Source organism: Hemicordylus capensis, chromosome 4, assembly GCF_027244095.1.
Source record: "Hemicordylus capensis ecotype Gifberg chromosome 4, rHemCap1.1.pri, whole genome shotgun sequence".
Taxonomy (NCBI): domain Eukaryota; kingdom Metazoa; phylum Chordata; class Lepidosauria; order Squamata; family Cordylidae; genus Hemicordylus; species Hemicordylus capensis.
This window is the reverse complement of record NC_069660.1, coordinates 239,441,487-239,467,143: the sequence shown is the minus strand read 5'-3', so window position 1 is coordinate 239,467,143 and position 25,657 is coordinate 239,441,487. Positions and strand designations below refer to the sequence as shown.

Sequence of the window (25,657 nt, the reverse complement as noted above, 5' to 3'; positions counted from 1 at the left end):
AGAAATGTTGTTTTCATTTTCTGTCAACAACTTGGCATGATTCCACATTTAAAAGAGGGCTCTTTGCATATTAATGTGACAAAACTCTGTAATTCCTAATGCAGTGACTTGCAATCTCTTGTCATCCCTGCACTTTTAAGCAGTCTTCAAAGTATAGTCTGCATCTGTTAACCAATACTTCTAATGCAAGCAAGACATTTCATTAAATATGTACGTTGTTTAATTATTGAAGACTGCTTCTTTGTTCATTCTGCATCATGTTAACTTAATGTTTTACATTAGAATAAATTCTTCAAGAGACAGCATTTGGGGGGCATTAAAAGAATGAAATCAAAAGTAGAACTGAAAATCAAGGAAGTTTCCATGCCATTTTAAGGCCCAAATAAGTTTAAATAATGTTCATGTTCATAGACTATATTGTTTAGTAATTTAGAATAACGTCATCAACTCATCTCATCAATATTGCCTTTATCCTCATTAGTGACACCTTGTGACAAAGCTGCCAATGTCGTGTATACCTACCTTTTCACTGGCTATGACAAGATAATTCATCCCTTATTTACTTAATTTTAAACAGAGTCGCAATAAGCAAATTATCTCTTTTCTTACTTACTGATCTCAACATTAGAGGTTTTGTCTCCCAGCTTGCTCTAAACTAATACATTTAAATCGTTGTTAGCATTCAGATAACATAAGACTTGGTATGTATGAATATTAGTGTTTAGGATATAGCACACACAAAGCAAATCATTTTGCTATATCTAATGTAGTTCTGCTGCAAGGAGCTAATTGTCTACAGGCAGGTGTGCCACATTAAAAGCTGTTTCTGGAGGGTAGATTAAAATTGTCCTGTGGCTATAAAATGTGGCCAGTAATATAAAAGTTGCTTTCACACATGTGGAAAAATCAGCCCTCCAGTAAATTTTTCTAGCACCTGTTGGAATCATTAACCAGAGCCACCACTGAAGTTTGAAGTGGTGTATTTATGTGCAGGGGGTACACCGCCTATATTAATGAAAATAAGAATGTTCTGTTTCATAGAAAAACATATATCACTGAGCTGCAGATAAATCACAATTCTTTTAACTTTCTTTACTGTTTCAAATGTTCTTTGTATTGTATCAGTACCTTTGACTAGGTGCACATATTGAAACCAATTTAAATTTCTTGATGGGGTGGATATCACCTTGTAGTGGACCATTTGGGTCCATTTGTTTGTCATGCAAATGAGGCACATTTTCTATGTCACCACACATTTCTTGGGCTATTTGTGGTAGCATAGAGAAATGCTAGATTAAACAGTTATCTTCCAAGTTATGGTCATGCTGCAGTTCATACTTCCCCCTCTACTGACTCCCCATTTAGGGACATAAGAAGCCGGCTTATACTGAGTCAGCCTATTTGGTCCATCTAGCTCAGTAGTGTCGACACAGACTGGCAGCAGCTTCTATAAGGTTGCAGGCAGGAGTGTCTCTCAGCCCTGTCTTGGAGATGCTGGTGAGGGAACTTGGAACCTTCTGCATGCAAACATGCAGATGCTCTTCCCAAAGTGGATCCATCCCCTGAGGAGAATATCTTACAGTGCTCAAATGTGTCTCCTATTCAAATGCAAACGAGGGTGGATCCTGCTTAGCAAAGGGGACAATTCATGCTTGCTACCAGAAGACCAGCTCTCCTGCTCTTGTAGTTATATATTGGGTTAGATCTAAAGAGGCCCTAGCTCATATTAAATGCACATCTGCTTGCACACTGGAGGACATGATTTTCACTGACTCTCCTATCCATCTGCATTCTCCCCATGCCACATCCCACATCAGCTTTCAGGAGGAAGGTCCCCATCTCTCAGATCCCCTAACTCACTAAAGTGAATGAGAGAACCCTGTTCTGCAAGTAGAGTTCTGTTCATGGTTTGTTCAGTTCAGTCTCACAATTTGATTGGTGGCATAGATTCACCAGTCTTTTAAAATACCTTTGGAATTAATATGGATCATATAATTGTATGGGTATGCAGGTATGTAACTGAGCACCTTGGCAAAGCTGCTCTAATAACAACACCAATACAGAACAAATGATATTATTCTCCATATCCAAATAGAAGTCAATATGCAGTGTTAAAAAATGAGTTTTTAGTATTTGCTGCTCGACCAGCATATGATTATATTACTCTTGAATTACTTTCTTCTGTATTTCCTAGTTAGAACTGAGCAAACAATCCACTGCACAAAATTTGTTCAATAAAATGTAATCTTTTCCCAATCATAAGCAAATCATGATTCCAAAGAGGTGCCTAATGGTTTTCTGCTCTGCCTGGATGTATAAAGATGTTAAAGCTCTAGCATTAACTTTATTAATAGCAATAACAGGTTTCTAGTGTGAACAACTGCAATTTTGGTTTGCATTTCAGACTCTAATTTTTGTGTTTCAATTCATTATGTTTGATAGCAATAATCACTTTTAAGTGGACCAGAACTGCAAGTGCCATCAATTTCAGTGGATATTGTATATAAATGTCCTGCTTCAAAGGCACTAATGGCATTAACAGCATACTCATGAAAAAGTGAATTCACCCATCATATCTGATGAGCATGTGTAATATAATCTTTATAAAATTATGTGCAATGATGCAGGAACTACTTTCCCTACAACTGCAAAATACATGCTGTATGGAAGGTCTCTTCTGTATCTGATAGAATGTCCAATATGTCAATACAGAGGCATCATTCCTAAGATACAAAAGCTGCATCATTAGCCGCTGAAAAACTGCTTTCTCATGTGTTCAGAATATCACAACACTGCACACTAAAGAAGCTCTGATCTTATGCCTGCTGCGCAATTATCAGGACTAGAGGTGCTGGTATGGGAACTAAACATATGATCGGTACCGCTGGTAACGAGTTTCTAACATAAACGTAATGATATGAAATCAGAACACAAGGAAGCAGTGTTTCAGCAGCTAGTATGCTGCCTCAGCAACATTACCATATTTAACTAAATCCAAGAGAGACTAGGAGGCTGTTCACACGATGGGAGGAAATCGGGCTAGCGGAGGCTAGCCCGATTTCCTCCCATTGTGAGAACCACCAGGCTCGGCTGCGAGCCCGGTGGTTCTTAAGCAGGTCACCCACTTAAGTAGCCCGGCAGTTAAACCCGTTTTATCTGCTCGTGAGTTGCCGTGCAGTGGTTCTGTGCCACGGCTACTCACAAGGAGACCCCTGACCGGGAGGCTGAAAACCAGGCTCCTGGCTTGGGGGTCTCTCCAGCATGCCCTGTGCACTTGCGCAGGGCATGCTGGAGCTTCCAGCGGGCGCATAGCCCCTGATCCTCCCAGCCCCTGCCAGCTCCATAACAGAGCTGGCAGTCATCTGGGCAGCTGAAGCAGACTGCTGCTCATGTGTGGGGAGAGCGGGCTAAGCCTGCCCTCCCTGCAAACCTCCCCAGGCTCTTCTCACTAATTGAGAAGAGGTTTTTCCCAAGTTCTTTGATGTTAGAAATGGGGGGAGGGGCTATTAAATTCAAAGTCATCTTCTATTCAGGTAAATAAAGTATACTGAGTCTTGCAATACTCCACAGGCAAAAGATAAGTTACAGATTATTTCCAGAAGTGACAGTTCACAAGCAAATGCTACTATTAATTGCAAGTGTTAGCAGGTAGGAATACTGAAAACAAAGAAAAAATCCTATACAACACAATACATGTATTCCTTTCCTAATCCTATGCAATTTAGGAGTCTTCCTATCAGCTTGGACTTTTCAATAACATGTCTGTATTCATGTTTATAATTTTCACCTCCTCCCTGTGATAGACTGTGTTACAAACTGATGCTAAACATTCTTTTTTGACATGTATTTCAGGGATATCACAGACCAAACCACTATATTGCTACACAAGGTAAGTTAATGCCACTTTATAATTTTCTTGTGTCTATGTATATTCAATGTTTAAGTGTCAAATGTACTTGTGAACGTTTGCACTTCTAACCAGTACTTCAAGTCAAGCACTTGTTTTCCTCATATTAGCCCTTTGCTCTTGTACCATCCCCCCAGTTGTTGATATAGGCGGACACGATACACACACCCTACATTGATGGTAGGGGTGCTGCAGCAGAAACAAGGCTGGAGAGATCAAGCGGTAGGCTAGAAGTATTACCACATTGTTCCCCATTTGTGATTATGGGAAGAAATAAGGTAGTGCTGCTACCTCATCTCTCCAGCCTCACTGCTGCTTCCAGCTCTGCAGCAGCAATTCTGCAAGTTGCTAAGAATTTGTCCCTAAGAACTGCATATCATGCAAGCATAGAAATGCAGAGGGGTTCAGAAGGCTCAAGTTCACTTGTGCTCACTTATGCCCCTGCCAAGTGACCAAAGAGGCAGCTTCAAAATGGTGGTACTCTTGTACTTAGCAGGGAGTGAATACCTGCCCTTTCCAACCCCAGCATAGCATCCCTCCAGTGGTTGTTGCTGGTGTCTACCTTAAATTTCCTTTTAGACTGTGAACCCTTTGGTGACAGGAAACCATCTTATGTATTATTTATTTTTCTGCGTAAACCACTTTGAGCACTTCTGTGGAAAAGTGATGTATAAATATTTATAACAGTGGCGGCTGGTGAGGGCAGTGCAGAGGGGATGGTGAGAGGTACCTTTAAAATTGGTTACTGGTGATACTGCTGGCACCGGGAAGATGTGGGGAACAGCGGTGCCCTGCCCGGCATCCAGCATGGAGGAGGCCCCGCCTACAGCAGTCACCTGACCTTGGCACATGCACGGCTGTAAGTGGGGCCTCCACCACGTGGCATGCCACACAGGGTCCCGCTGCCCCCCCCCCATCTTCTAGGTGCTGGAACAACTTTTAAAGGTACCTGTTGCTGCCCCACCCCCCTGCACCACCTTCCCTGGCCACTACCGATTCATCGTGGTGGTGGTGGTGGTGGTGATAAGGCACACAAAAGGTCGTTCTTCCTTTGTCCGGCTAATCCTGCACCACCACTCCACTTCTTATGCTAAACAGACCACAAGGTCATTCACACTATCAGCCCTACCTGGGCAGGACCAGGTAGGACATGTGTGAATGTCGGGATCACTCCCAATTCCACCGCTCCTCCTCCAGATATCCCTGATTCAAAACCTGGGCTTAAAGTGAGGTAGGAGGACAGGTGCTCACCTCCTATCTCATCCCCCAGTTGTGAGTGTGCTTCACACTGCCAGCAGCTGCTTTCTGGGCTGCCAGCAGCCGTCTTGATCATAGAGGCGGGGGAAAGGAGCAGCCAGGCAGCACAGAGCCTTCCCAATGCACCATGCTGCTCATGTGGTGCATTGTAGGATATACGGTGGCCTGGTTTCCTCCACCACCACCCCATACTGTTCGCTGCTCACTTTGCTGCCATGCCACTTGTGTGGACACACGAATGGCAGAGCCCTGATCAGGCTCTGGTCATCTAGAGGAAAGCAGGTAGACTCCTGTCTTTCCCCCTCCCACCCCCATTTGGTCATGTGAACAACCTTTATTAGTTTTCTCTTAAGTAATTTTTTTTTTTAAGTTGGGAAGGGGGAAGTTCAACAGGTATATGAGATAAATGAATTGATACCAACAGGGCAATCTATGGTAAATTTCTTAAATGCCTTGCTCCAAAAGGCACTAACCTTCTATGTATTTAATTTTCACAACTTAAAGGAACAGTATATTTGTCTCTGTTTTATATGTGATAAAGAAATAACCATCATGTTCTCAGCAATGGAGAATTTTAAAGGAGCTTAAGATAAATAACAAGGCTGGCGTGCTCTCTGGTGATTGTATTAGAACAGGTGCCACTTGTTGTATGTGGCTCCAGTTATAGCATATAAGCCAAATGATTGTTCCAGTCAAAAGATGAAGTAGAACACGGCCCAGTAGAACAAGCCTGCAGAACTTCAGCCTTCCAGCCTTCCCACAGAACTTCAGCCTTCCAGCTGTTGTTGGAATATAACTCCCGTCATCCCCAGCCACAGTGACCAGTAGTCAGGGATGATGAGAACTGTAGTTCATCAACACCTTGGGCGGTGGGGGCAAAGTTGTGCAGCCCTGAAGTGGAAGACAACTTGGTTGTGTCCCCCCACCCCACACTTACATTTGGTGCAGAGATACTTTTTTCTGCCTGGAGAAAGCTGCTCAGTTTTGAAACCTCATAAGTTTGGTAGCATTCTACTTTTGGCTGGCTCTTCAGTTCTGCAGAGAGATACTTACCTTTCCAAAGAACCTAGCAAAGAGCAACTCTTGGGCTGCGTTTACACAGTCAAAGAACCATGAATTTCTTTTTCTTAGCTGTATACCATGTATTATTGCAATCATTTAAATTTTGTCCCTATGTAGCTGAAGCGAACTAACTCCTCTAACACTTTTGGAATCCACCCCCCTCCGAAAGCACTCTCATATGGTTGCTTTTTAAAGACTTCCCCATCCTTTTACTAAAACAAAACAAAACAATGTTATAACTTCCTTGAACTGAAGAAGATTCTGCTTCCTATCACAGAAAATGAAAGGACTGTTTTCCATAGAGGTCTCCCTATTCTCTAACTGAATATTGCCCCTAATGAAACAAGCATATATGACCACATAGTGACAAATACCATTGCAGTATTTCACCACAGGATATTGCAGTATTATCAGTCATTAATAAAACCGCTCTGGAGTGTTGGCTATGCACCCCAGACTGACTTTTGGGCTTCCGTGGGGAACCAGCAAATCTAAAACATAATTTATTCTGTTCATTACAGAATAAATGTGTGCAAAGCTTCAGTCTTGGAAATTGATGACAGAGAAAGTCAATATACAACCGGGTATTAATATCCCCCGAGTCGTCTCCAGATGAGCTGGTGGCAACCGTAACTGGACCTCCACAGATGATCTTAATAGGCAACAGGGTTCATGACAATGAAGGTGGTCTCTTAAACACCCCGGACCTAAGCCATTCAGGGCTTTATAGGTAATGACCAACACCTTGTATTTTGTTTGGAAACATATCGGCAGCCAGTGCAATTCTTTCAGAATGGGTGTTGTATGATCCCTTTGTGTAGTCCCAGAGATCAACCTGGCTACCGCATTCTGTACCAGTTGTCGTTTCCAAACTATGTACAAAGGCAGCCCCACATCGAGTGCATCACAGTAGTCAAGCCTGGAGGTCACCAGCTTATGTGCTACCATTTTAAGGTCATTTGCCTCCAGAAATGGGTGTAATTTCCTTTAATGTAAATAACCAACCGGAGAAAGGCACATATATTGATTATTTAAACATCATCTTCAGTTTTGATTAATATGAGTAAGGCGTTCTGTACTGATGCTCTGTGGCTGGATTAATTCTGACAATTTGGGGACAGTTCATAACTTTCTAACATATTTTCCCTTTCACATGTGTTGTCTCTTTACTTGAGTAAGGTGACATGTAAGCCAAGAGCTCATGGAATTCAACTGCAGCAGGTTCTGTTATCTAATCTAACAGATAATGGAACCTGCTGCAGTTGAATTCCATGAGCTCTTGGCTTACATGTCACCCTACTCAAGTTTTGGCTATTTGGCAACAGAGATGAGAAAATCCCCTCTACATGTGATTTGGAATTATTAAATTGGATTAATTTGTAGGATGCCCATGTAATATCCAAAATTCATCTGATTTTAAATGAGATCCATTCCAGATGGGTGAGGCCTCTGGGCCCCCAACATACTCCCAGTTATTTGCTTGCATGATGTCCTAATGATGTCTAGGTCCTGAAGCCTGTGATAATCTAATGGCAGTTCTCAGAAAATTTCCCTACTATCCCTTCTACCTTGGTATGTTGGGGAAAGAGTTTGCAAGGAAAGCTCCTTAGAACCTCTGTGAGTTGAAAGAGATACCTTTTAGGTTATCCCCATCCCTGGAAGGTTCCAGGCCTAATATGAAATAGATCTGAGAGAAAGGGTTCCAAAAAGTCAATATTAGACCCCAATTTTCAGATTTTTTGCCTCATTACCAGTGATAGTAGAAGTTGCTGTTGCTGGAACCTGCAACTTTTCCTAACTCCCACATTGAAGGTATTTCACACACATGAAAAACCGGGCTAAGGAGGCCCAACGCAGTTTTGCATGCGCATGTGTACCACCGGGAACAGGCCTAATCCCGACAGCACTGTGGAGGCAAACCTGCCTATGGAGCCATCCTCCAAAACAAGGTTAGGAGAGTGAGTGCTCTCCTAACCCCGTTTTATTGACCATCTTCCAGCTGTGGCTGTTTGCAGCCATGGCTAAGAGACTGAGACGATCTCGGGGAGGGGGGATCCCCATAATGCACAGTGCACTCTCTTGGAGCTCCAGAGGGGCGGGGCAATGCATCCTGGCACCTCAACCCTCTGAGCTACCAGCAGGAGCCAGTAATTATCTGGGCAGGCGATCCACCCACCGAAGGGAAGCTTAGCGCTTGTCTGTGAGGAGGCAAGCTTTTTAGGACTTCCTCCTCGCTAACCCTCTTGCCCGTTCTCACTGCTTGTGAGAAAGGGCTTGTTACGTTTTCATATAAGCAGACAATGAAGCTATTCTTGCGATCACTGAAAAGCGGGCTAAAGGAGCGTAGCTCACTTTCCAGGGATTGTGGGAACCACTGGGCTCTCAGGCGAGCCTGGTGCTCCCAAGGCGGCTAGCCTGCCTAATTACCCCTCCCCTTAGATGAGGTTAATGGAGCGAGTGCTCAGTTAACCTCATCTTTTTGCTCATGTGTTGCCGTGGCGCGTGGCGACACATGAGTAGACCCCCAACCGGGAGGCTGCAAGGAGTCTCCCAGGCTCGGGGGTCTCTCCAGGATGCCCGGTGCGCTCGCACGGGGCATCCTGGAACTTCTGGGGGGGACACGCCCCCCCCCCCGATCCCCACAGGCTCCACAATGGAACCGGCAGTCATGTGGGCAGCCGATCCGGCCACCCAGGGCTGCCTCTTGATCGTCTGCAGGGAGAGCGGGCTAAGCCCCAAGGAACCCCCTCCTCAGAACCCCCTCTGGCACTTCACACTGACCATGTGAAGCACCTCAGTGTGTGAAAAGGAAAAAGGACTTAGTCAGACTTTCACTGGAAGTCTGATTGTCTGGGATGCGGGATAGGGGCTTCAGAGCTGTGCAATACAAATTGTGAAACTCCCTTCCTTGGAAGGCCAGTATGGCTCCTCTTGTTCATGCCTTTCTTGTGTGAGGTACAGACATTTCTGTTTCACCAAACCTTCGCTGTTTTAGATTTTAAGGTGCTGTGTTCTCCATGTCATTGTTATGTTGATACTGTATATATCTTACATTTTGTTGTGATCCACCTTGGTGATACTTATGAGACCAAAAGGTGGGATATAAATGGGTTTAAAAATAAATAAATAAATAGGGAAAAGGCAGAAAGTGTACTGTGTGAAGTGAACTTTAGTGTAGTGTGACTAGGGAAGAAGGAGAGGAGAATTCATGCCAACCTCTTGCCTGTCCTTCCATCTTCAATTGGAAACAAGATCTTGATCAAGGCACTGAAACCTACTCAGAGTTATCCAGATTCTTTTGGGGCAGTGGTGGTGGAAATATCTATTTTTAAAGTGTGAAAATGTGACCTAGACATCTGAATAGAATATTTTGACTATTTCCCTTTAAAAAATTCACAATCATTCTTTCAGAGTCTTTCAGATCCAGTGCTTTCCCATCTTTGCTCATGTTAATGCTTGCACTATGCTCTACATGTGAACAAAATCATTCAAGAAACCAGTTTCAATTCCCTGTGGAGCTGGTGAGATTGGTATTTAATTGTCCTACTGCTCTTCTTCAGCTCCATTCAACATATCAGGTGTTAATGAGAAAATATAATAGGGTGTTGCTAAATAGTGGCAAATGTAATCGGGTTGCGATAGGCTACCAATCTAGCTTTTAACAAAGCTGGAGGGTTGTATAATCACTTGTTTCTTACTGTTTTAGTATCTTCCAAGTGTACCAGTGTTACCTTTACGGGGCTAGACTTGACAATAAGCCTGCCTTTTGTCCTTGTTCAGGTTGATTAGTGCACTGATATAAGAAGAGCAAAAAGTGTTTTACCTAATGCTGTGTCAAGAGACCATCTAACTACATTTTAAGTACAATAAATTCAAAACCTGCTATTTGGGTTAGAAGATTAGCATCTACTATCTCCTATAGGGTAGCAGTAATAGGTTTAAATTGCCACTAATGAAGACTTTAGGTGATCTGCTGCAGTAATTGGCACAGACAGATGCATTGTAAGTGCCTGGGTCAGCCTGTAGTAAAATCCTTCAGTACGATGAATCATGTATGAAGAACAGACAGCCACAATTTTTAAAATGATTATTTGACATTTTCGAGCTGATAATTCTTTACTATCCATTTACAGCAAAAATTTGTGGTACGCTACTGGTTGTCTGTATTTCTCATGGTTATTTTTTATTTCATCCTTTAGGTAGGCAGTGGACATAATAGTATTGTTATAAGATAAATGTAGTAGATCTTAGTATTTACATGACCAGCTGACAATGATTCAGAATTCTGTGGTCAGATCTGAGTCTGACCAACAACTATTTCTGTCTTTCAGTTTCCTTTTATTCTGCAGGTTTGACATATATATAAAGCCCGGTTTGGAATATATTCATTTCCACACCATGATCTTTCACTCCCTTGTAATTTTTCCTCCCAGAACATCTGTGCACTAGGACTTTGTTGCTCGCCTTCCCCCCGCCCCCACAGCCCAGGTTTATTGTTCAGTGTCAGCCACCCACTCTCACTCGCCCCCTCACCACCACTCGCTCACCCACTTGCCCACTCCCCACCGCCTGCTCCCCACTGCTCGCTCGTCCACCCGCTCACTTGCCCACCCTCCCCACCATTCGCTCGTCCCCTCCCTGCCGCTCACTCACTCAACCCCTCCCCACCGCTCGCTCTCTTACTCTCTGTTCGTTTTCTCACTTGACCTTCCCCACCGCCAGTTCTTACTCCCTGTTCACTCTCTCACTCACCCCTTCCCCAGTGCTTGCTCTCTTACTCGCTGTTCGCGCTCTCACTCAACCCCTCGCCTTCTGCTTGCTTGCTCACTCATTCACTCCCTGCTGCTTGACCCCTCCCTGCTCACTAGCTCTACCCCTCCCCACCCACTCACTTGTTTGCCCCCTTCCCACTGCTCGCTCACTCACTTGCACCTTACCCACTCCTCTTCCCTATCTACATATGGAATCCCCACTGACCAATCACCATGGTGCTTCTGTTCTGTTACCTCTGATTGGTAAAGCACTGTGTGGGTGGGGCTTGCCACGTATGACCTGTGTGTGTGTGTGTGTGTGTGTACACACACATATATGATAGTGTTCTCTCTCTCTCTCTCTCTCTCTCTCTCTCTCTCTCTCTCTCTCTATATATATATATATATATATATATATATATATGTTGATCACTGAATGATTATGATAAATCACATTTGCCTGCATACCCTACAGACAATGGAGCTACAGAGTTAAGTAATACATGCATACAACACAAGTTGTTCTGGTTAGAACTAATCTGCCTACTTTTCTTTCACTATAATCTTAATTGATAATTGCCATCGTCACAAGTTAGCCCACTTCAGTCTTAAACATTCACACATCCACCATCTTGAATTGGGGTGAATGACATCATAAGAACAGCCCAGCTGGATCAGTCCCCGGGCTTATCTAGTCCAGCATCCTGTTTCACACATTGGCCCACAAGATGCCGCAGGGAATCCCACAGGCAAGAGGCAAGGGCATGCCTTCTCTCTTGATGTTGCTCTCTTGCAACTGGTATTCAGAGGCATTGTGCCTCAGAGACTGGAGGTGACCCATATACACCAGACTAGTAGCCATTGATAGACCTGTCCTCCGTGAATTTGTCTAAGCCCCTTTTAAAAGCCATTCAGGCTGGTTGCTCTCACCACATCTTGTGGCAGATAATTCCAAAGATGAACTATGTGCTGTGTGAAAAAGTACTTCCTCTTGTCAGTCCTAAATTTCTGACCTTCAGTTTCATGGGGTGACCCCTGGTTCTAGTGGTCTGAGAGAAGGAGGAAAATTTCTCTCTGTCCGTTCTCTATTCCATGCATAATTTTATGCACCTCTATCATGTCTCCCCATAGTTGCCTCTTTTCTAAACTAAAGAGCCACAGATGGTGTAGCCTTGTGTCATAAGGAAGGTGTTCCAGACCCCGATCACCTTGGTTGCCCTCTTCTGCACCTTTTCCAGTTCTACAATATCCTCCTTAAGATACGTTAACCAGAACCATATGCAGTGGCCCTGGCAATTTGTTCATTAGTTTTTCAAGACAGTTTAGAGTATCTTCCCTTGTCACTTCAAATTGGCCAAGTTCTTCAGCCTCCAAGCCTGAGACATTCAGTTCCAGAGTGGGTATATGGGCAGTATCCTCTGCCATGAAGACAAATGCAAAGAACCCATTCAGCTTTTCTGCAATCTCCTTATCCTCCTTAATTATCCCTTTCATGTCCTCATCACCTAAGGGTCCAACTGCCTCCTTAAAGGGTTTTCTGCATCAGATGTATTTAAAGAAGTTTTTGTTATTCCCCTTGTCACTTCTAGCCATATGCTCCTCAAACTCTCTGTTTGCATCCCTTATTGGCTCCTTGCATTTATTTTGCCAGACTTTATGTCTCTTTTTGTTTTCTTCATTTGGGCAGGACTTCCATTTTCTGAAGTCTTCTTCCCTTTTATAGCTTATCTGACTCTACTTGTTAGCCATGGTAGCATCCTCCTGAACTTGGTGATACCTTTCCTCCTTCCATGTATACATTCCAAATGAGCTTCTGTTACTGTGGTTTTGAATAATTTATATGCTTTCTGGAGTGATTTGACCCTCCTGACATCCCCTTTCAGTTTCCTTTTTACCAGTCCCCTAATTTTTGAGAAATTTCCTCTTCTTGGCAATGTGCCACTTGCATATAAGCTAAATTGGATCACACTATGGTCACTTTCTCCAGTGGTTCTGCAACTATGACATCTCGTGCCAGGTTCTGGGCACCACTCAGAATTAAGTCCAAAGTTGCCTCCTCTCTTGTTGGTTCAGTGACCAACTGTTCTAAGGCACAGTCATTTAGCATGTTGACAAATTTGGACTCTCTGTCATTATCTGAATGTGAATTTACCAGTCTGTGTGTGGGTAATTGAAGTCACCCATTATTACAGCTCTGTCTCTCTTTGATGTCTCTCTGATTTGCTTCTCCACTTCCAGATCACTCGCAGCATTTTGATCTGGAAGGCATTATGATGATCCTCATATCATCACCCATAATGATTCTGTGTTAGACTCCAGTCCTCCTAGGTTTTTTAGTTTATTGGATTCTATCCCTTATTTAATATGCAGTGCTACTCCACCCCAAATCTGCCCCACACATACTTCCTACCAGTCAGAAATCAAACCCTAGAAAAGACTAGCCCTAACAAATTAGCCTGTATTTCCCCCTTTCTTTTCTTGTTTGTTTGTTTGTTCTCTTGCTTTATTTCCTTCTTTGGAGTCATCATAACAAATTACACCATTGAGGTGTCCTTATGTGTCACTCACTACAACTGTACCAAATTTGGTTCAAATTGGTTAGACCAGTGGTTTCCAAACTAGGAGCCTCCAGATGTTGCTGAACTACAACTCCCATCAGCCCCAGCTACAATTTATTGTGGTTGGGGATGATGGGAGCTGTAGTTCAGCAACATCTAGCGGCTCCCAGTTTGGGAAACACTGGGTTAGACGGTCCACAAGTTAGTCCACTTCCATCTCAAACATTCACACATCCAGCATCTTGAATTGGGGAGGATGACATTATTACAAACTATGCCATTGAGGTGTCCTTATGTGTCCCTACAGCTGTAGCAGATTTGGTTCAAATTGGTTAGGCAGTTCACAAGTTAGCTTACTTGTGCTTCAAATGTGTATGCATCCGCCATCTTGAATTGGGGTGGGTGACATCATCACAAACTACACTGTAGAGGTTTCTCTATGTGACCCTACAACTGTGCCCAATTTGGTTCATATTGGTCCTAGCATTGTGAAGTTGATTGGGGGGACACATGGACACACATACACAGAATGCTGGGTGATCTCATAAGCTTACTTTCCTTAAGGAAAGTAGACTAAAAAGGGAATCATACAATTATGCATAGGATCAGTAATTATAGTTGATGTCCTTAAGGCACAAACTATTAAACTATGGTTTAAATATATTAGGCCTAATAAAATATTTTAATAACAAATTGTAAATCAGCATCTGAAACTAGGCATTTTACTCTTTCAGATTGCCTCTAGCTTTTAAACAAATAAACCATTTAGAGTTTCTCACTTTATAGTGTGAACCTAATTTTCTTACTCTGTGCAAGAAACTTCTCATATTTCAACCCTGGGAAAATATGTTTTTGTATGTCAGTTATAAGCCCCTGAAGGTAAGTATTTATAATGTAGGTATTTACACAGCTTTAACTATGGCAGCACAGATGTGCCACTGTAATAACCTCTTTAATATTCTTTCAATCCTCCCTTCCCGCTCCTATTGCCACATTGCAAGGGTATTTCAAGAAGGGTGTTCAAAACACAAATATTGATTTCCAGCCCAAAGTTCTTCAGATATTGAAAACAAAAATATTGCTTTGAATCATTCACGTCAACTTGTTAACATACCAAGTCCTTGGAACTGAAAGAGACCCACATCTTGCATAAAAGAGGTATTGTTTACCCTGTTTCAAGCTTTCAAATGGGATCTCTGATGATATTCAGTCTGAAATATTTTTTAAAAAAGAAAAAACTTCAGGCCTTTTCACTATGTGGACAGGCATTGTCCTCGTTGCATATGTTCTTGGTTGTATGGATTAGCAGAATCAGTCCAGATTGTATTTTCTTTCTTTCTTTCTTTCTTTCTTTCTTTCTTTCTTTCTTTCTTTCTTTCCTTCTTTCCTTCTTTCTCTCTCTCTCTCTCTTAAAGTTGCCCCTGGACATCAAGCCCTGCCTAAAATTTATACCCTCTGCTACAAAATACCTGCCCAAGCTAATCTATGACATGCAATGACTGTCTGTAGTTACTCAAGCAGTGATGGAACAGCACTCTGCATATGCTCAGGTGGTCTATCATTTTAATATCTTCATATGTTTTGTGACATTGAAAACAGGTTCTGAGGCTGAAACAGGCTTGCATCAAGCGTTTTCCTAGTATGATCTGTGTTTTGCCCATCCCAAGTTTTCCTTTAGCTCTGTTTCCAGACTGCATTATTCCAAACAAGTGATTGAAGGAAAGATTTTTAGGATTGGTCAAATTATCAACCCAATTAGATTTAAAGACATTTTGAAGAAAATCATTTTAAATAAAAAAGTTTTAGAAGCTGTTGAAATAGGTATAGGATGTGTTATTGAAGACTGCCTGGAATTACTCTGCTAACAAGAACATAATGCATACACACTCTGAAGTCTATTATTAAAATTCTATTATTTTAACATTTGGGGGAATTGTCAATTAATACTATAGAGGTTGTAATGAAAGTGTTTATATTGCATGTGGTGGGTGTGAAAGGATGCAAAAAATAAGATCCTAAGTGAAATACAAATATTATAGATCAATTTATTGTTCTTTATCCCAGACTTATTCTGCTTAATATATATCCCAGTTACATGCAATATCTTCTTTGAGAAAATGTGATCTCATTTATTTATTTATTTACTTACCATATTTTTATACTGCCTGATAAATACATCTCTAGGCAGTGTTACTGCAGCAAGAACAGTTACTGCATTAACTGTTCAATAGTTACTGCAGCAAGAACAGAGATTAACAAACATTGGATTAGCAATTATTTACTATCATTGAAGATCTGGTGTGAAAGAATCTGAAAATTATTGGTCATGGAAAAATTGATGTATCAGTTGAAACTTTCAGAATGTCAGGACAAGTCAGAACAGTTTAACACTAAGCTGTTTCCCATTTTAAAAAATAAATGGGAACAAGAAGGGTAGTGCACTACACAAACAACTGTAGCCACCACGAAGCACCCCAAAATTACCATTTTGGGGATTTGTGAAATGGGCAGCACTTCTCACCCATTTAGTGAGGGTCAATCCAATTTGCTACATGACTTCATCAGAACACTGGTCAGAGTGAGGACGATTCTTTGTGAGTTACTCTGATTTAGCCATGTGGCATTGTTGTATAGCTGAATCTGATTGGCTGTAGGACAATGTGACTATCACATTGCCTTTGGGAAGCATAATTAATGGGAATTGGTGAATCGCTTTGTATAAGGACTACAATATGTAGTCCATTAATCATTAGATTAATTGATTAAAATCCCTTCAGTTGAATAAAATCAGTCCCAATTTAATTGAACACATTAGTAGCTGTAATATACATTATTTATAGAACCTGCAGGTATTTATTTATTCATTTATCATATTCATATACCGCCCAAAACATATCTCTCTGGGCAGTTTACAATAAATAAAAAAACAAATTAAAACATTAAAATAATTTAAAATTTCACACTGTAACTGTAAATTTCACACTGTAACTGTTAATGTAAACTGTAAAAACTGTTTAACAAGGTTTCATTTGTCATCTTAGAGAACACATCGTTTATGCTCTCATATACAGGAGGTAATCTGTCTTTGAAGTTGACGACAGATGCAACACAAACTTGCATCATCTGAAAATAATAGAGGTTCCCCCGCAGAACTATGCAAATGTGCAGGTTTATTTAATTGATTAAACTCATATGATTAACTAATATTTCTTTAATCTGGTGGCAATCCTACTTTTCATTCCATAATAAAATAGAGAGGGGTTGGGGATGACAAATTAGAGTTGAGAAGTAAGTAGTAGATCCAGGATTTTCCACTATACTGTTAGGTAAGATTTTACATGATCCTTCTTGTGAGTTAAGATTCGACAGACTAATGAAAACTGAGCTTTTCTGAAAATGCTTCTTTTCTTTTATTTCCATGAGGGAAAAAATGGTTTATCTAATTGGCTAAATGTATTTCTTTTGTTGCTGTTGTTGCCTTCTTTTCACTAAAATATAACTTTTTAAAACTTGTAAAATTCAAATCTATAAATTATTTTTAACTTTTCTTTGGTTATGATCCATTCTTCCTTGTTAATTAGATTCTACCCATGCTATGAAAACCATTGCTATACCTGGTGCTGAAGGAAATAGAGTATCCAAATCTTGCCTTTGTCACAGTGGAAGACACTTATTGGCTTATTCTTGGTTTTTTAATAATATAACCCACACTTACTTCCACGTGCAATTGCTACTGAAAATAAGGCTTTTTAGAGATTTTTTTTCTACAGCTCCTAAATCGTATTCCCGCACAACTGTTCCCATTTAGTGTTTTTGGTACAGATACATTTATCCAAGGTACACAATTAAAATGGTTCACTTAATTTACTTGGTATTGCATCTGTATTGTAAAGTACAAATGAATGTTAAAAATCTTAGAGAAGCATACTGTCTTTTGTGACTTGTTTTCCACGTAGCTGAGGTGAAGAATGCACAAAGTCCCTTGTACAAATGTTCTGCAATAAAAGATAAATGCAGTGCTATTTAAATATTGGTTTTCTGCAACTTTATTGAAATTGGTAGGAAACTTTTCTTGCTAAATTAACAGACAGTATTTTGTTCAGTGTGAACAACCTCATTTGTACACTTATGAGAGAATATTTGCTGTTCTATGGCTTTTGAAGACATCAGTAAATATCAGATCTGTCAAGCTGATGTGAAATTTTTAGTGGCTCAAAGCCCTAAAGACTTGATGAAAAGGTTGTTTTTCTTGTATAATTTAATTGTCTTGGTATAATGTGCAGCTTATCCCAAACCTGAAGAATCCTTTGAGTTACTCACATTACATTTCCCCATGATTGCAGCTCTTCTTGGCAGAAAAGTATCTTATTGGTTAGCTTGTTGGCACTTGTGACTTATTCAAGATTAGAACAAGGCAAGGTTAGGTCCAGTGGTGGCCCAAAGCCTCTATGCACCTGAGGCAGGGTGCCAGATTCTCCCCCTTTCCCTTTTGTTAAGCAGCAGTAGTGCACGCCACCACTTGATGTTGTGCACACACACAAACTCACTTATCTCCACCTCCTTCTTCTTTATGGCAGCAACAGATACCAGTATGGGCATCATGCATCCTCCTGTACTTCCTCCCTCTTACACTGCTGGGCTGATTGTGAAAATGGGAAGGAAGTGGAATTTTTCATCAGCCCAGTAGCACACAAGCAAGGAGGTGGAGGGGAAAGTGCACACCCTGTGGCAAGGAAGGTGGAAGCAAGGAGGAGTTAAGGATCTGCTCTGAGGGCAGCAGGTGGCAGACAGTAGCAGGGACATCTTGCCACCCTGTCAAATATGCTGCCTGCCTCATGAAAGAACTATCCCTGGCTAGGTCAAAGGTCAAAATGATAGGACACAGGGGGGACACTCAAGAGGTATCCTGCACTTTCCTCTCCATACTAGGTCTATGAGAATCAGGGTTTGCAGGACACAACATGTTGGAAAGGTCTGCAACACACACACACACACACACACACACACACACACACCAACAACAATCTTGGTAAAGGATTTTTCACACAATGGAAAATTGCCTTTTCATGAAGGGTTTGTTTTCTGACTGTACATTTGTTTTCTTAAAATCATTATTTTTTTAACTTTTTTACTTTACATAACAGCTGTTTATCTGAAATAACTCAACTAGTTTCTATTCTGTTTTAAAATCCCAAATGCTCTGTAGAAATCCAGCATGATTAAAATAATGTATACACAGTGCTTATGGGTAATTAACCAATCAGACCACTGAGCTGGTAGAAAATTGGTAATCCTGTAATTTTGCATATAAATTGAGCCACATGCTGTAGAAACTCTCCTTCGAGATTAGTCCATTAACAGTTTTGGTGCTCCATAAGGTTATGTTAAAAAGAGCAGCATTCCTGAACTTCTAATTAGATTGTTATTTTGGTTACTGTGCCAACTATTTTTGAGTTGCCTGATTTCAGCACTTTATGTATAGTATGCAATTAGCATGGAATTTTGAATTCTGCTGTTAATAGATTTTCTTTGCAATGCAAAATCAAGAGTGTGTTGGCACCTATCAAGAGGAGGTCTAGACACAATGAGCCTAGTTAATTGCTCACAGTGCTCTTATCTTCTCAGGAAAAGGTGTTGTGCTAGTGTTTACAATACTATCTTCTACGAAAATCAATTTTCAAATTTCCACCTCTAAAGCTTTCTTCCATCTCTGCTCAAGTTCTCTTTACCACCTGTCTCCTGATGTTCCTCTCCCTTCTCGAGGTCATTATTTGTTTGACCTTCACTCCCCTCTCTTAGATTTCTCTTCTTTCACCCCCGCTTCTGTCTACTTTCATGGCGCATCTCTTGTGCCTCCATATTTTTCCTTTCTTTCTCATCCTTTCTTCAAATCTTTTTCCTAGTCCCTTTTCTTATCTGTTTCCATCTTCTGTGTCATGCAGTAAATGACAAAAAAGACACAAGCAAAAACAGAAGAGGGATGGGCAGAAAAAATCTTCCGCCCTCTTCCAGAGCAGAAGAGCAAAGTCTTGGAAACACTCTCTTCAGGATAAGCAACTAAGAGTCTTGTAGCACCTTAAAGACTATAAAACTAATTATTATTATTATTACATTTATATCCCGCTCTTCCTCCAAGGAGCCCAGAGAAGCTTTCATGGACTTGGGGTCCCTTTCATCAGATATATAACTCTGTTGGTTCTCTTGGATATCTCAGTGGCGTTCGATACCATCAACCATGGTATCCTTCTGGGTCGCCTGGGGGGGTTGGGGATAGGAGGCATTGCTTTGAAGTGGTTCTGCTCCTATCTCTTGGGCGGATCCCAGATGGTGGAGCTTGGTGACAGTTGCTCTTGTAAACAAAAGCTGTTATATGGAGTCCCTCAGAGCTCCATTCTGTCACCAATGCTTTTCAATATCTACATGAAACTGCTGGGTGAGGTCATCAGGAGATTTGGTGCTGGGTGTTATCAGTATGTTTATGACACCCAAATCTACTTCTTTCTTTCATCGGCTTCATCAGGAAATGGCATTCATTCCCTAAATGCCTGCTTACAGGCAGTAATGGGCTGGATGAGGGATAACAAATTGAAGCTGAATCCAAGCAAGAGGGAGGTGCTTATTGCAGGGGCTCAGAATCTGAGGGATGAATTAGATCTCTCTTTGCTGGATGGGGTAACACTCCCCTGGAAGGAGCAGGTACAGAGCTTGGGAGTACTCCTGGATCGAGCCTCACCCTGGTATCTCAGCTGGAGGCTATGGCCAGGAGTGCTTTTTATCAGCTTAGGCTGATTTGGCAGCTGCATCCATTCCTTGAGGAGGATGACCTCAGAACAGTGGTGCACCACCTGGTAACCTCCAGGCTTGACTACTGTAATGCGCTCTATGTGGGTCTGCCTTTGTACATAGTTCGGAAACTTCAGTTAGTTCAAAATGTGGCAGTCAGGCTGGTCTCCGGGGCAACTCAGAGAGACCATATTATGCCTGTTCTGAAACAGCTGCACTGGATGCCAATATGTTCCCGGGCAAAATACAAAGTGCTGGTTATTACCTTTAAAGCCCTGAACGGCTTAGGTCCAGGTACCTTAGAGAGCGCCTTCTTCGGTCTGATCCCCATCGCACGCTAAGATCATCTGAGGAGGTCCATCTCCAGTTGCCACCAGCTCGCCTTCTCTGTAGATTGTGGAATGCACTCCCTGCAGAAATCCATAATCTGAATTCTTTATTGGCATTTAGGAGAGCCCTAAAGACCTACCTGTTCGGCCTGGCCTTCCAGGGTTTTTTAATTGTTTTAAAGGGTTTTTAATGTATCAGAGGGGGGGGTTATAAGGTTTTGAATTGTTTTATTCTTTAGTTGCTTTATTGTATTTTAAAATTTTCATTCCCAATCATTGATTGATTTTAACTGTTTTATGATATTTGTGAACCGCTCTGAGCTATTCTGTAAGGGCAGTCTAGAAATCAAATCAAATAAATAAATAAATAGATATCTGAAATGTAATCCTCAATATGCAGGTGTGTGTGTGCACGCGCGCCAACTGAGGATAACATTTCTGGCATCTGATGAAGCTTTCATATAGTTCATGAAAGCTTATGCTACAATAGATTTGCTTTCTCTTTAAGGTGCTGTCAGACTCCCAGGGGACAGGGTGGGCTCCTAGCCCTTCTTGGACTACAACATGACTGGGTCAGCACCAAAAAAAGGTCAGCCTCAGGAACAGCCGGGGAAGAGGTTAATTTGTCACCTGAGTCCTTTTCCTGGCTTGGTGCATTCTCCCTCACTTGGAGAACTCCTGGCTCCCATACTCAGAAGCAGCTCCTCCTCATCAGCTGCCTTTTCTTTAAATACCCCAGTGCAGAGCTGACAGGGCTTAAAGCCTACTTCCAGCCCGACCCCCTTGCTTCCTGTTTCCTGCCACACCCAACCCAGCTATCTCCCTGGAGCTGTTTCCTGCAGCTCTCCCTGCCTTGCTCCCTCAACCCTGCTGGGATCCGACCAGCCTGGGCCCTTTTTGTTCCTACTGCCCCCTGAAGGGAATTGAAGCCCCACAGGAGAGATGCCACCCCCTTCTCCAGACTCCACAGGGCCATCCAAGCAACCAGGTAACATGGCCTGACAGGTTCTATGAGATCAGGGGCAGAGCCACCACTGAGCAGTAGGGTTCAAAGGACCTGGATTGCCAATGAAAAGAGCTGTGCACTTGGCCCAATCTCCAGAGGACCTCTGGAATGCTGGGGAAATGTGCATGTGTGTGTGGCCTGGGCTCCAGAGATCCCGAGCAAGCTCTCCAGGGCTCATTTCCAGCCAGCTGTATTTGTTTCCCTTTCTCCAGTGAGGGAGATGAAGCAAAATGAACAAATGCTGGCTGGAAATGAGCTCTGGAGAGCTCACTTGGGCTCTCTGGAGCCTGGGCCATGCTGACGTGCACATGATGTCACACGCACGGGGTGTCACTGGCGGGGACCACTGGTGGAGTGGAACATGGACCCCCATTCTGCTGGCACCGTCAGTGCATGAGACTATTGTTTCCGCTGCGGCAGACTAACACAGCTACTCTTTTGAAAGTGAACTCTCGATAATAGTTAAGGAAACAAAATGTTACTTTTAAGATTGCTGAGCTAGAATGAATAAGGCTTAACTATGAAGTGTTTTAGGTCAAAGTCCGACCCCATGTTACTCTAAAAATTCAGTAATCCAGAAACCTTTGGTTTAAGATGAGAGTTAAGATGCTTTATATTTTCAATCATGCTCTAATCTAAAAAGAATGGAAATTGCAATTTGACGTGCACACCTTAACTTCTGTGCAATATGGCAACTCATCTTATAGGATTGGATTGGATCACTTTCAGTTTTGTGACTCCTGAGGATGTGGACAAGCTGCTTCAGACTGTGCATCCTACAACCTGTTCTCTTGACCCTTGCCCAACTTGGCTTATTTCATCTGGTAACTGTGTATTATCAGAGAGTCTGGTAAATATTGTAAATGCTTATCTGAGAGAGGGCAGGATGCCTCCTTGTCTTAAGAAGGCTATTATTAGACCTTATTTGAAGAAACCTGCATTAGATCCCCATTGAGACTGCGTTGGCTAATTACAGACCCGTTTCTTATCTTCCGTGGATGGGCAAGATGATCGAGAGGAGGGTGGCCTCTCAACTCCAGGCAGTTTTGAATTACACAAATTATCTAGACCCATTTCAAACTGGCTTTCAGTGGGTTATAGGGTTGAGATTGCCTTGGTCAGCCTGATGTATGATCTCCAATTGGCTGTCGAGAGAGGAAGTGTGACTCTGCTTCTTCTTTTGGATCTCTTGGTGGCTTTGGATACCATCAATCATGGTATCCTTCTGGATTGCTTGAGGGAGGTGAGATTGGGTGGCACTGTTTTACAGTGGTTCCATTCCTGGAGGCAGTAATGGGCTGGATGAGGGATAACACTGAAGTTGAATCCAAAAAGACAGAGGTCCTGACTGTGGGAGGGTCAAGACCCAAGAGATGGTTTAGATCTGCCTTTCTGGATGGGGTTACACTCCCCCTGAAAGCTCCCTGTTGAAATAAGAGCATCTCTTTCTCTGTTTGCTTTCAGGAAGACCCTCAAGACACACCTGTTTGTCTTGGTTTCTCAGGGTTTTCTCAGGTTTCTTGGGGTTTTAACTGAAAATTTTAAACTGTTTAATGTGTTTTTATCTTGTGAGACTGTTTTTATTTGTTTTGTCAGTTGTAACTGTTTTTAGACTGCTGTTACATTTGTTGTGTTTTTAACTTTGTACACCACCTAGCGATTTACATACTAGGCAGTATAGAAATGTGATACATAAATAAAAAATAAATAATTTCAGAAGATGGGGAAATTTTCATAAATACTTTTATATTTGTTTCTTTCTTGACCTTTCCTTATGAATCTAGAACTAGCAACAAGGGAATTTATGTATCGTTTTCCCACAGTAGAGAGTATTTAGTCTAGCCATTATATTATATTGCTAGTAGACTGCGTCATTGGATTCATAGCACAGAAACGTGGTGTGTTCTCACAACAGCCAAAAGAATAAGCTTCGTGCTCATAATGGGCAATACACCAAGCCCTGATGCAGTGCAGGTTCTGTTTATTTTATCAGGATTTCCATGCACTCCTGGCACATGCCCCACTGAAATTAATCAAGGTTACACAGCAGCAATTCTTGCTGGACTCTACTCTTTGTCAGAATCTCTAGATCTGGTTCCTTTTGTGATTATAGTTATGTTTCTTCCTGCCCTGAATCTTTGGAATCAAATTGTTCAGCTCTTGATGACAATAAATTCTGTACCCTTACCTGCCCTTTAACGTTTTTCAATTCTTTGTGGAGACAAGTGACAGAGGAATAATTTATTCAGATGTCAGAAAATAATTTGAAAAATGTCAAGCAGAAAAGAAAAATAGGATGGAAGAGAATTACTTCCAAAGACATGCAGCTACCTTTACCCCCCTAAGCATGTCTTGCGTCTAAAATAATTTTTGTAGTTTTCTGTAGTACAGGAAAGCAGTTAATATAAACAGATAGCAAAACTCTCCTTTCAATTTCCCTTCCGTTGTTTTAATTACTGTGGTCTTTCTATAGCAGGTAGGTTTGAAAAAAGCACAGCTAACATTCCAAAGGAGAGTTTTTCTCTCATCAATCATTCTTAGAGGGAACTAATATAAACGTATGTCTGCATGGCTGAAAAAAGTGGTTTAGCCTTGATGGAGGGGAGGGAAGATGATGCATTATCTTGGAGAGAAGGTTTGATCCAGTTCCATCCATAGCCATTGGAATTTTTAGACTTACAAAATAATTTTTCATCTTTACATCCCCCCCCCCATTGTAATGGATAGGAACTACTTTTTGGCATGATCTATGGCTCATGTACCCAAAATACATAATTCTACAGGGAAGATAGACTTCAGTAAAGATTAATGGCACAATCCAACACAAAGTAATGTGAACTTAAGTCCCACTAATTTCAGTGCGACTTTAGTATGCATAATTTCATACATGTTAGTGACCCAAATACACAAATTATTAGCAAGTAGATGTTGGCCCACCAACAGTGGCAGCACTGATGCCTGGTACATAGTCCAAGCATGGCTATAGCATAAGCATACCAGTAAGGCTATTATTTGGCATTGGCTGGGAGGGGATGAGGCCTGTTATGTTTCCTGTACATGACATCCTCTGGGCCACTTTAACAATGTAGAACTGAAATGAACAGCACAGTGCTATGTCTGTTTTGGTATAGTTAGAAATGTGCATGTCAAATGGAGCCAAGGTCTGCTCAAGATCTAAGCATAAGATGCTATTGGGCTATGAACAGCAAACTACCGGTTTTGCTGCAGCAACTAAAGAGGATTTTTAGATTGGGTGTTTCTCCAAATAAGAAAATAATTCCACATAATAATCTGCTCTGCCTTCCTGCCAGTGATAATGGTCTTATAAAAAAATAGTCACCTAATTTTAATTGCCAATTGCTTTGGTCAGTTTTGTGTAGGATACTCAGACAAAACAGGGCAGGAAATGCAAGAAAAAGGCTAAAGCTGTGCTTATTTTCAAATGTCAGTAATAAAAAAATGAATTTTTAACAAATTAGTGGCGTATATATATGGGAGTTATTTGAGTTTAATAATATTCTTAAATTAATTGCTCCTGAAAAAGTGGACACACAAGCAGTTAAGATGCAATTAGTGATGTGGTATGTTTCTTGCATCTATTGCATTACAAAAACATTCTTATTTCAGGAGTGATTACAGTCGCAGCTTCTTATCAGCTGTAGGCAACCCTAATTTTAAAATTTAAAAGGTGGTATAATGTTTCAAGCAAGGCATCTCATTTGTTTGTGAGAGCAGCCTGATAAATTTATCCATTTGTCCCCAAATGAATAGACTAATAGCATTCTCATGAATAAGTGACTAATAGCTTAGTGTTGTGAAGAAAAGATCAGTAAATGACTCTGTAGATGGTGGAATTTTAGTAATTGATAGTATTTTATATCATCTTTTTCTCTATGCCTCCAAGAGACTGAGAAGCTGAAATGGTAATTTAAAAAATGCAATACCAAAGGGGTCAAAGGACCCATGGACAGAATTATATTTTTCTTAAACTATTTAGTTCATAG

The 25,657-nt window shown here is 41.6% G+C and overlaps 1 protein-coding gene across 13 annotated transcripts in view; it reads left to right on the top strand.

The window, feature by feature from the left end:
* Positions 1–25,657, top strand: part of PTPRM (protein tyrosine phosphatase receptor type M) — a 665,945-nt gene that overhangs the window by 592,162 nt on the left and 48,126 nt on the right. For all 13 annotated transcript variants that reach the window (XM_053243122.1, XM_053243114.1, XM_053243112.1 and 10 more), the window contains one exon: positions 3,853–3,889. In XM_053243122.1, coding sequence (XP_053099097.1) covers positions 3,853–3,889 — 37 coding nt within the window. The remainder of the gene's footprint in view (positions 1–3,852; positions 3,890–25,657) is intronic.